The sequence below is a fragment of the Scyliorhinus canicula genome, chromosome 4 (assembly GCF_902713615.1).
Source record: "Scyliorhinus canicula chromosome 4, sScyCan1.1, whole genome shotgun sequence".
Taxonomy (NCBI): Eukaryota; Metazoa; Chordata; class Chondrichthyes; order Carcharhiniformes; family Scyliorhinidae; genus Scyliorhinus; species Scyliorhinus canicula.
This window is the reverse complement of record NC_052149.1, coordinates 104,681,306-104,694,251: the sequence shown is the minus strand read 5'-3', so window position 1 is coordinate 104,694,251 and position 12,946 is coordinate 104,681,306. Positions and strand designations below refer to the sequence as shown.

General features: G+C 43.9%; 1 protein-coding gene across 5 annotated transcripts in view; it reads right to left on the bottom strand.

Moving 5' to 3' along the window:
- The window catches only part of dnm3a (dynamin 3a), a 338,917-nt gene that overhangs the window by 77,693 nt on the left and 248,278 nt on the right, over positions 1-12,946 (bottom strand). For all 5 annotated transcript variants that reach the window (XM_038794962.1, XM_038794965.1, XM_038794964.1 and 2 more), the window contains one exon: positions 6,811-6,920. In XM_038794962.1, coding sequence (XP_038650890.1) covers positions 6,811-6,920 — 110 coding nt within the window. The remainder of the gene's footprint in view (positions 1-6,810; positions 6,921-12,946) is intronic.

The window sequence follows — 12,946 nt, the reverse complement described above, 5'->3', positions numbered from 1 at the left end:
TCGCAACTAGATTGGCCACCAATCAACATGGCTCAATCATGTCAGGCCCTTCCCAGCCTCTCTCTTTCGTAAATTTGACCACCACTGTAAGATTATCCTGGCGAAGAACAATAACCCCAAACTTTGCTTCTCTCCTCTGGAGGTCCCCTGCATTACAGATACCAGTCTTCAGCCAATTTGATTCACTCCACGTGATATCAAGAAACGGCTGGATATTGAAAAGGCTATGGCACTGACAAAATTGTGACAATCGTACATAAGGCCTGTGCTCCAGAACTTGCTGTCCCTTTAGCCAAGCTATTCCAAAACAGCTACGACACTGGCATCTACTCAGTAAGGTGGAACATTGTCCAGGTAGGTCCAGTACACAAAGAGCAGGACAATTCCAACATGACCATGTAGCACACCATCAATGATGTGATGGAAGGGGTCATCAACAGTGCTATCAAGCGGCACTTGCTTGGCAAAACTGACACTCAGTTTGGGTTCCACCAGGACCACACAGCTCCGACCTCATTACAGCCTTGGCTCAAACATGGAAAAATGCACGGAACTCAAGAGGTGAGGTCTGAGTGACTACATTTGATTGAATCTGGCATCAAGAAGCCATTGCAAAATTGGAGTCAATGGGAATCTGTGAGAAAGCTCTCTGCTGGTTGGAGTCATGTTTAGCACAAAGAAAGACTGCTGAAGTTATTCGAGGTCAATCATCTCAGTTCCAGGAATTCCTCAGGGTAGTGTCCTAGGCCCAACCAACTTCAGTTGCTTCATCAATACCTTCCTTCCATAAGGTCAGAAGTGGGAATGTTCAGCACCATTCGCAACTCTTCAGAAATGGAAGTAATCCATATCCAAATGCAGAAAAGTTTGGACAATATCCTGACCTGCGCTAACAAGCGGCAAGCAACATTCGTGCCACACAAGTGCCAGGCAAAGACAATCTCCAACAAGAGAGACTCTAACTATCACCCCTAGACATTCAATGGCATCACCATTGTTGAATCCCCCATCAGCAACATCCCAGGGGTTACAATTGACCAGAAACTGAACTGGACTAGCCGTATGAGTAATGTAGTTACAAGAGCAGGTCAGAGGCTTGGGATCCTACGGCAAGTAACTCCTGTCCAGCATCTACAAGGCATAAGTCAGGAGTATGATGGAATACTCTCCACTTGCCTGGATGAGTAAAGCTCCCACAACACTCAAGAAGCTTGACACTAGCCAGGACAAAGCAGCCTGCTTCATTGGCACCCCTTCCACAAACCTTCACTCCCTCCACGCCAGGCACAGTGGCAGTAGTGTGTACCATCTACAAGATGTACTGCAGAAACTCACCAACGCTCCTTAGCCAAACACCTTCCAAACCCCCGACCACTACCATCGAGAAGGACAAGGCAACAGGCACATGGGAACACCACCACCTGAAAGTTCCCCTCGAAGCTACTCACCATCCTGACTTGGGAATATAATCACCGTTCTTCACTGTCACTTGGTCAAAATCCTGGAACTCTCCACCGAAAAGCACTGTGGGTCTATCTACACCATAGACTGCAGTTGTTTAAGAAGGCATCTCACTACCACCTTGTCAAGAGCAATTATGGATGGGGAATAAATGCTGGCCTAGCCAGCGGCAGACACATCCGGTAAATAATTTTTAAAAAACTTTCGGAAAGATGTATTGATGGAGTAAGATGATGAAGAAGATTGGGAGGGGGCTCACGTTAATCATAAACGCTGACGTAGACATATTGGGCCAAATGAGCTGTTTCTGTGCTGTAAATATTTTACAATCTTGTGTTCTTTCATCATGGTGCATGATCCCTCCTGTCTTCCAGTAACTCTCTGTACCCTTCAGTGACTGAATACATCATTCACTCCAAAGCCTTGCCGCTACTGCCAAAACCTTAGGACTGCCCTTGTCTTGTTCCACCTATATCGATTTGATTTGTTTTAGCAACGATTTTTGATTTTCACTCCAGCAATGGCTCCTCCAGATTCCCCTAATAAATGATGTTTGGCCCCCCTCTTTTTCTTATCTACCAGCTGTCCATTGGTGAGAATGTCTGTATCAGCTTCCACATGAACATCTGAATTGCAAAACTCTACCCCTTTTGACCCCTCGATTTCTCTGTATTCTCAGTCTACAGATGCAAAATGCGCATGTGCAGTGCTGCTTTTCCAGTGCTATGGCTGCCATTTTGTATCCAGATTGGCATCTACAGCATGCATACAAACTTTGCCGCAGGTTGCACTGGGCTCCACTTTGGTGAGACCATTTGGAGTGACATGGGACAGTATGTGACACTAATCTACTGCCAGTGATGCTATTTTAAACCTCTAGCTAACAGTACTCTAGCTACCACCTTCTCTTAACCGTACAATGTTGAATATGGTATTAGCAGCAGGAAGGAACCCCCAGCAGGGAGAACATCAACCACTTTTCAACTAATTGCTATGGGGTCTGATTGCACTCGTAGAAATATGTGATGGTTCCCACAGTCTTTTCAAGGTGCTGAATTCTACGAAGAGAGGTGTGGCAAGTTTTGAAGAACTTTGTCCTGACTTCAAGTATTCTGTGCCAATCACTTGCTCTCATGAGATGCATCCCCTTTGGCCTGCAGCATGACAGGGAGAATGAGCAGGATTGCCAAACAGCAGACCATGCTTAGCAAAGAGGAGGATAGGGAGGCGGGCACCCAGCAGGAAGCCACATCCTCCCAGTGTTCAGTAAGCAATTCTTCTAACCCACGCTCTGCACAGAACACTGCATCAGATATCACTGCTTCATTAAGGAAGTCCGCAGCCTCATTACAGAGGGTGAAGTCAGAACGCCATGGCTATAAAGGCAACGTGCTCGTGAACTTCTATGCGTATGTCTCCTTTTAGGCTGCAATAGGCGATATTTGCAACATTTCTCAGTATGTCAATCACAACTGCATGAAGGACGTCAGTGAATTGTATATTCCACGAGAGCTCAACACATTTCATTCTCTCTTGCCATAGAAAAGCAGAGAAAGGTGAAGATTGCATTTCTCCTCCTGTGTATGTCACATGCCAACTCAGAGGCGTACGTATTCCGATCTCGGCCCAGACCCCCATGTTTGCTAGGATACTGGACAGAAACCCTAACTTTTTTTTAATTTGTAAAACTGTCAGGAAAAGAATACTTTGCTCCAGGGGTGATTCCACACACAAATAGGGATATGGTATATATTTTTTTAAACTTTATTATCAGAGTTTTTAATTATCTTATCACAAAAGCAAAGCTTACACAACAGTTAACAGCTCTTAACAATAAAATGAAACACGCAAACTCCTAACTGCTACCTTCTTTATTTCCCATCAAACAAAACCCATCACAGGTCAAAACCCACTTTTAGATAAAGTTAGCAAACACAGGAATACTTGCTGTACAGAGATGTCATGGAAAGACTGCTTGAAAAAAGAGAGAACCTTCAGGAAACAGCCTGAAGATTCTTGTCAATATCAAACCACTGTTTTAATTGACAGCTCTTTCAGAAGCTGCTGTTCTGTTCACAGTTAAATCTAAACTGACTGACTTACTGCTAGAGACCTGATACAGACCTAGCTCCTCCCATTTGTTACATCATCTCTATCCCACTCAAATCCCATGAGCTGAATACTTACGTTTAAACACAATGTCTCGAATTATCTGCTCCCCAGAAATCATAACAAAAATCTATTAGGATTGTCCTTTTAAACTTAAGTATTGTTTGAAACCAGGATGACCTCATTTTTATGATGTCCTAGTTGTACCTTCTGTAGCCAGTCTGTCTGCCTTTTAAAGCAGGATTTATATAAAACATTACTGCAGCTGATATGCACACACACTAACCTAGGCTTTTAATCATTACTGCACCAGATACATATAATACAATATATATTTGAAATTCCTATATACATTGCATACCACAACAGGAAAGGATTCCACTCCCTTAACGTGCAGCTGCAGTGCTGTCACATGCAGTGTATCATGCAGGTCAAAACCCAATACCATCAGCATTCGAGCCACCATGAGGAACGAAGAGGGCTGCAATTGGGCAACAAAGGTTTCCAGAAGCCACATGGCTCACGACTCTGACATGCAACCCATGCACATGTGGTGAGTATGCAGAGAACAAAAGGCAGGCTGTCACATGAATTATAATGGAGCACATCACTGAGGTACTTCCTTAACCTGAGCAGTGCTGAAGGAGTCTGCAGAACTCAGCAGAGGTCTTATCATGATTTGCTACTTGCCAAATAATCTCACCATCATGAGGGCACAGTCCTTATCGCCAGGTATATATGTGCAGCCGAGGAAGAGGGGAAAGGGGGACTGTCACATACCCTTGTGATGGCAATACCAGCAACTATATCCCTAATTCTCCATAGATCAACAGACTAGCAATTTACCATCCCTCTGTTAATGAGCATCACTGCCCCATCTTCGCCACAATGCTAAAAGGTGCTCATCATTAATTGAACATTTATTAGCTGTTTTCAAATCATTTAGAAAAACAAATTCATAAATGCTGTTATTGCCGGACAAAAACAAAATTATGTGTAAATAATTATTCCTTTTGAATTTGTTGTATTAACAAATTAAAGCAAAATTGATTAGCTCCACGAGTGATTGCATGAAGAAATAGGGCTTTGGAATTTTTAAAATAAAACTTTACTATGAATACAATATTCACCTTTTGAACTTCACACCTGAAAAGAACAGATTACACGACTACTCAATTTCCCATTAAACAACAAGAACAAAGGGCGGAATTCTCCGCTCCCGGGAAAAATCGGGAGGGCCGTCGTGAACTCGGCCGAGTTTCACGACGGCCTCGGAGGCCGCTCCTCACCCCCTATTCTCCCCTCCCGGCGGGGCTAGGAGCGGCGCTCCGTAACTCTCGGCCGCGGGGGCGTCACGCCGAGAATGACGCGGCCGGCGCACCTAATGACGTCAGCCGCGCATGCGCAGGTTGTCCGGCTCCAACCCGCGCATGCGCGGCTGACGACACAACGCTAACAGCTCGAACCCGCGCATGCATGGTGGCCGTCTTTCCTCTCAGCCGCCCCGCAAGGCGTGGCAGCTTGATCTTGCGGGGTGGCGGAGGGGAAATAGTGCGTCCGATTGAGACGCCGGCCCGACGATCGGTGGGCACCGATCGCGGGCCTGTCCCCTCCTGAGCACAGTTGTGGTGCTCATTCCCCACCAGGCCCCCTACAAGCCATAAATGGGCATCTCCACACCCGTTTCACGACGGCAGCGACCAGGTGTGGTTGCCACCGTCATGAAACGGTCGCGAACGGCAGACTGCTCGGCCCATCCGGGTCGGAGAATCGGCAGTCGCCGTGAAAAACGGCGAGCGGCGATTTTCCGAGCTGTGGTGGGGGGGGGGGGGGGGGGGGGGGGGAGAATCGCGGGGGGCGCGAGGGAGGCGTGAAATTTGTCGGGGGGCCCTCCCGCGATTCTCCCACGCGGCGTGGGGAGCGGAGAATCGCGCCCAAAGGCTTGCAACTCTCAAACTATCTAACTAACATAGGAGAAGCTACATAAGCTACATGGCCACAAAGTAATACTGGCATCAAAGAACAGATTTGGACTCTTAACAAAACAAAGAACAAAGAAAATTACAGCACAGGAACAGGCCCTTCGACACTCCCAGCCTGCGCAGATCCAGATCCTTTATCTAAACCTGTCGCCTATTTTCCAAGGATCTACTTCCCTCTGTTCCCCGCCCGTTCATATATCTGTCTAGATGCATCTTAAATGATGCTATCGTGCCCACCTCTACTGGCAAAGCGTTCCAGGCACCCACCACCCTCTGCATAAAAAACTTTACACGCACGTCTCACTTCAACTTTCCCCCTCTCACCTTGAAATCGTGACCCCTTGTAATTGACACCCCCACTCTTGGAAAAAGCTTGTTGCTATCCACCCTGTGCATACCTCTCATAATTTTGTAGACCTCAATCAGGTCCCCCTCAACCTCTGTCTTTCCAAAGAAAACAATCCTAATCTACTCAACCTTTCTTCATAGCTAGAACGTGGTAGAACTCCTTCAGACTCTGGCTGAATATCTTCAAAAAGCTGGTTCACCTGGTGTGTTTCAGTTTCTTCCTTGTCCCCGGACAAGACTACTCTGTTTCACATATTATTCTTTTATAACTATCTTACTGTGGGAGAATTGATGACTCAATGTCAGGCAGATCAGAATTCAATTCCCATCTCCAACTTTTCTCCACAAAAACTGCCTCTCTAAAACTTTCCAAAATGTTTCTCTGCACGCAACAATGATCTCATCTCCCCAAGCTGAAAATAAATGATCTTTACAGACTGTAAAACATATGAACTTCATAGGGACTTTTCCAGTTAAACTAAAGTCCATTAGCCCAGACTGAATTGACAATTTCACCTTCTGGCTGCCCTGCAAACAAATTTTTTTTGTTAAAACATGACCACAGCAGTCAAAAACACTCTAACCCCAGATTTTTTACTCTTAAAATGTCCAATACTTAGAATCCAATATTCTTAAAGTCTTCCAGCCATCATACTATTCATTGGACTCTGTGTCTTAATGAAAATTGACCTTTTAAAAAAAATCAAATAAATATCCTTCTATGTAAATAATTGTATGAATAAAAAGCACCTTTCTTCCAAGTGTGATCCAGACATGCAAGTTATTCAACATTGGAGAAGCTACATAATTCTGTACAAGGTATAGAATACACAAATATGGTCAAAACCTCAGAAGTCTACTGAAAATGGAAAGGCCTGGTTCTAACCACAAAAAAAGTATGCGTTTTTACCTCTGCTCGGTGTTAAAAAGTGCGAATACGTATTTGCTGGACATGAAACTTTTCTCCACATCTCGAATTTTCAGATAGTCTAATGGGAGCATGTACTTTTTCTCTTTTTCCTACAGAAAAAAAAATAAAACAATTCTGTATTGGGGCTGATAGAGTAAAGGAATATTATAATGCATATGTGCAAATATATACAGTTTAAAAATCAACATTTTCCATTTATTTCTTCTGAAAACTTATGGACTGGAGGATAATCTTTGTAAGTAGTTTTACAAACATGCCAATTTTTTATACTATAGCCCACACCTTTTTTATTGCAGTATACTCAAAGCTCAACTGTAGTTTTCACTTTGACAAAGCTTTGACAAAGGGTTATCTGGACTCGAAATGTTAGCTCTTTTCTCTCCTTACAGATGCTGCCAGACCCGCTGAGACTTTCCAGCATTTTTACTTTTGGTATAGTTTTCACTTAACTTGTTGGGAGTTTGTTTTCATCTTGTCCCAGGGAAATATGTCCTGGCCTCCTCTGTGGCCACTCAATATCCACAGCGCAGCATTCCAACTAGATTCAACTACCTGATTTGCTTTTTCTCACCCTGCTTGGGCTGAGTAAACGCTTTTGGTATTCTCATAAGGTAACTTGTTGTCATTGTTCCTTGTAGATAATGAGCAGCTTGTTCTGCCTTTTATTACCAATCTGAAATTAGTGAAGGCATGTGGCCTATACTCATAAAAATACCGTATACATTTCAGCAGACCATTTATTTAAATTGCTTTATTTTGAGCACCTTATTCATCACTGCCAGTGTTTAACCAATTCAAGTCTTTAAATTACTCTCAGCAGACTGGAAATTGAAAAACATAATGCAGCATTGAAAAACATAATTTGGCACTTTATTATTTAATATTTACTGTCATGTACCCCAAATCAGTTTTTAAAAATACTGTGCCAAATTCAGGGTGAAATACTTAGCAACAGTTCAGTGTACTAAAATATCATTTTATGTCTGTTATTATTGGCTTTTGCGAGTGTGCCCAATATCTTTCTCAATTTATTTGGAATCTGCATCTACAGACTACATGTCTCCATTGGTTTGACCTCTCTGTAAATGTGTGTAGTTATCATGACATCAGGCCATGAGTTAGGTGGATTGGCCATGATAAATTGCCCTTAGTGTCCAAAATTGCCCTTAGTGTTGGGTGGGGTTACTGGGTTATGGGGATAGGGTGGAGTTGTTGACCTTGCGTAGGGTGCTCTTTCCAAGAGCCGGTGCAGACTCGATGGGCTGAATGGCCTCCTTCTGCACTGTAAATTCTATGATATCTATGATACATCCATCAGATGTTAACATAACCTGGGAGATAATTCAACAAGTAGACTGGGAGACAACTTTTTAAAGCTGACTCTCATTGCAATGGTGCACCATTATTAGGATTTTAACTTTGGGGTAAAAGTAAAAAGTTAGGATTTGAAATTCAAGTCTTTTGAATATCTAATAGTTGTTAGTCATCAATGGAGGGTGTTACGCCACCCTGAGCAAGTGCGCAGTCAATTCCAGCCCCACGTGTCCCGGAGTTACAGTACAAGTGAATTAATCAATAATTCTTATTAAAAAAAAACAATCTTTGGCCCTTGGCTGACCAACAATTACAGTCACCTGGTATGTAAGTTGAAACACAATTACTGTTTATTTAATAACCAGAACAAATAAGAATGATACAGTAACACAGCTGTTTGATGTCAAGCTGACTCGCCTTTAATTGCTCCAATCACTTCCCACACATACAAGACAGACAAACACAGAAGGGGGAAAGGTGGACAAATAATCAAGATTAAGGTGAAAAGATACGAGTTCTTTCAGGTCTCCTAAGTCCAGTCAAAGCTACCAGTCTGCTCTATAGTATTCTCCACTTTTTTCTCCTTTTCAGAATCGTCCTCATGAACTTTCACAAGTCCCACGGGCTTTCCCTGTAACTTCCAACATACTGAATTAACGTGTCCCACCTTGTTACAATGGTAACACCTAGGCTTCAAAGTCTTGCCTCTATCCTCGATACCTTCCTTCCTGGTCTGAGGAGACAATCTTGTAGCGTTTCCACCTATCCATTCTGTACCTTGGCTACCTGCCTTCCTTTCACTCTCCCATTTTCTATCCTTTTCAAAATTGTGCAGGTGATGGAACAATTGTTTAAATTTATGGATTAACTCATAATCGTCAGCCATAATTGCTGCCTGCCTAGTTGCTTTCACCCTCTGGTCTTAAACATGGTTATAAGAGGTAGGAAATTCTTAAACTCCTCTGTGAGCATGACCTTTCTTAGAGCCTCATAGTTTCAACTCACAATGCTCGTGCCCACCTATCAATTTTTTTCTGCTTAACCCTTTCAAATTCATTGCAGAGTGTGGTGAACTCAGCCCAACGCAACGCACAAGCTTGCCACCCTCCCATTGGTTCTGTCTACACCTCCCACTGCCTCAGGAAGGCAGAGAGCATTGTCAGAGACCCCTTGCACCCAGACTTTGCCCTTTTACAGACCCTTCCATCAGGCAGAAGATACAGAAGTCTGAAGACCCGCACATCCAGACATAGGAACAGCTTCTTCCCCACAGCTATGAAACGCTTAAATGACTCTCCCTCGGACTGATGTGTTCCCTGTAAGACACTATTCACGACACTCTATGCTGCTCTTGCTCAAGTTGTATTTGCTTTGTTTGGCCCTTGTTCTACACTGTAACCAATTACATATTTGTCAATGTACTTTGTCGATTATTCTTTGTGTCTACTGTGTACGTTCCCTTGGCCGCAGAAAAATACTTTTCACTGTACTTCGGTACATGTGACAATAAAATCAATCAATTCTGCATAAGTCTGTTCCGGTTGTCATCTAAAATTCTGAAACTTATTCCTTTATGCTTCACTAGCCAATTCATATACATCCAGAATAGCTCTTCTTACCACGTCATAATTCTTGGACTCCCATTCTGACATAAACTTGTTGTGCCCGCCCTGTCAGTTTACTCTGCATGGGCACTGTTCACTTTTTTCTTGGCCACTCCATTTAGGTTGCTATTTTCTCAAAGGCCTAAAAAAGGTTTCTATATCCTTGTCATCAAATTGTTGGAGGGCCTGTATAAAATTAAACATATCGCCACTAGATTCCGTTCTAGGATTAAGTTCCCCTCTACTTCCTGTCAGCTTCCCATTCATTTATAGTGTCATAAGCTGGAAGTCTGTCTCTTTCTTTCCCTCTCTCATTTCCATCCACATTCTTTAGAGGCTGGTTTAGCACAGTGGGCTAAACAGCTGGCTTGTAATGCAGAACAAGGCCAGCAGCGTGGGTTCAATTCCCGTACCGGCCTCCCCGAACAGGCTCCAGAATGTGGCGACTAGGGGCTTTTCACAGTAATTTCATTGAAGCCTACTTGTGACAATAAGCAATTATTTATTTTTTTATTTTATTTATTTTTGCTTCATCTCCATTTCTTTTTCTCTTTCTTTCTGCCGGATCTCCATTTCCTTTTTCTCTCTGCCTCAATCCATTTCTTTTTGCTGATGCTGCATTTCCAATTGTTTCATTTGTAACTCAATTTTAGCCAATTCTACTGAGTGTTGCCATGACCCAGGCTGTGCTTCTTCCATTTCTTGCAAATTTAAATGTTGAGCATTTGTTTCAATTATCTCTGCCTTCCTAGATCCAGCTGATACTTTTATTTTAATTTAGCTACCAGTTCGACTAACTTGTCTTTGCGAAGCTCTTTTAAATAAACCAGAGTTAAGCTGTCCACCTGAATAAAGGGCTTTGTAGCTACTAGTTCAAACCTGTTAAATCACTACAAACCTCGGGCTGGATTCTCTGCCGGCAGGATCCTCCATTTCGCCGGCAGTGCATTCACGCCAGCAGATTTCCCAATGGCGTGAGTGCACCTTCTATCCACACACACACAAGACAGACAGACACAGAATTGGTGGGCAAGGTGGAAAAATAAGAAAAGATTAAGATGAAGAGATAATAGTCCCTGCTTCAGATGATGAGTTCTGTAGTGCACTTATTTTACAGTATGAGTGTGGATTAAAGTCTCTGGAATACAGCATATAATGATCTTCTTTGCAGCTCAGCTGTATATCTTGCTCACAACCTTTCCAGGAGAGGCCTCTGGCTTCACATCAACCTGTTCTCAGAGTTTTTATCAGCTTTACATCAGCGTTTTTTGAGAAAGGGAAAGCTTTTATACTGGGTTTCTAGAGAGAATTCATCAGATCTTTGAGTTGGAACTCCTCCATCCAATCTTCAGAACCAAATTGAAACTAACTCCAGCCTTGTGACACTGAGAAATATGTCAGTGGGACCAGAAACAATGGCCACTGGCCATCAGACAGGGCACAGGCATTTGAGCCAATTCACTGACCACCAGCCAAGTCAATCAAACCAAGTCATCACTGATATTCATCTAAAACGCATAACCATCTGGAATCGCCTTGTTTGAATTAAAGGCTGGGTACAGGCTGCTTCTTTTACTTAAAGATACTGGCTGCATCAAAGTCACTGGTCCATTAATCATCCATTATTAAATTGGTAATAGCAAAAATAAAATGGAAAATAAGTGAATAAATACAAATAAACAGGAAGGACCCTTACAAGATGATGCAATGGAGCAACTCACCAAAGCTCTTTCATCATCACTTTCCAAACAGACAAAAAGGACAAGGGCAGTAGGCATACAAAAATCTCAAGAGCCCCTTCAGGTGACACACCATCCAGACTTGGAAATATATCGCGGTTCCTTCAATGTTGCTAGGTCAATATGCTAGAACTCTCTTCTTTCTCAGTTACTTCATTTTTAAAAAAAAACTGTATTTATGTACTGGCTTGTCACAACCTCGACCAAGTTACTTTACAAGTGTCAAAAAGAAGAGAGAGGGGGAGGAAGAATTGATGTACCACTATTAACATAGAAAAATGTCTCAAAGCACTTCACCTAGGAAAGAAAAAAGTGACTCCAAGCTAGGTAGGATTTATTAGGAGGGAAGATCACAAGCTTGGCGTGCCCTAAATGATGATAGGGTAGTGGTGAAAGGTGTAGGGCGCGATTCTCCCAAAACGGGAGAAATCGTAAGGCTGGCGTCAAACCCGGGTGGGTTTGACGCCAGCGCGCCCCTTCCCGACCTGATTCTGGTCCCCGGTCGGGGCTAGCAGTCCGACGCCGTAAGCTCCGGCATCACAGGCTTAACAAATTTCGTTAAGCCCGCTTGCCGGAGTTAGCGCCGGCTGACGCGTCATATGACGTCAGCCGCGCATGCGCGGATTGGAAGACTCCAACCCGCGCATGCGCGGATGACGTCATCGCGTATTTGCGCGAAACCCGCGCATGCGCGGGCCGGGATGCCCCTCAGCCGCCCCGCGAATGGATACAGCGGGGCGGCGGAAGGACAAAGAGTGCGCGGGAATCGGATCCGCTGCCCACGATCGGTGCCCACCGATCGCGGGCCCATGGCACCCTTGGCACGGCCGTGCCAATCGGTGCCATGGTTATAAAAAGCGAGTTGTTCCCGCCGTTTTTACGAACGGCCAGACCAGGTGTGTTTGCCGTTCGTAAAAACAGCGTAAAGGGCTGGGACTTCGGCCCATCTATCAGCTGTGAATCGCTGCCGGCCGTAAAAAAACGGCGGCAGCGATTCGTGTCGGGAGTTGGGCGGGAGGGGGGGGGGGAGAATAGCGGGAGGGCGGGAAAAATGTCGAGAAGGCCCTCCCGCTATTCTCCGACCCGTCGTGGGGGGCAGAGAATCGCGCCCGTAAGATATCCAAATTGTACAATCTGGACCACAAACCAATAAATGGCTTGGGAGGGAATTAGTTTGGAGTGAGAAAATATAAAGTAGGGATAATGGGTATGTATTAAAACTGGCATATTGTGACTGATGGGCCTTGAAGGGATATGTACTGGAGCCTCAACTGTTCATTATATTTATGGACTACTTGGATTAAAGAATAGAGAATGATCTATCCAAGTTTTATGATTTCACAAAGTTGAGTAGCATAGTAAATAATGTAAATGGAAACAGAAAGTTACAAAAGAGATCGAGTGTGTGGGCAAAACCTGTGGCAGATTGAGTTCAATGTGGGGATGTGTGAGATTTTC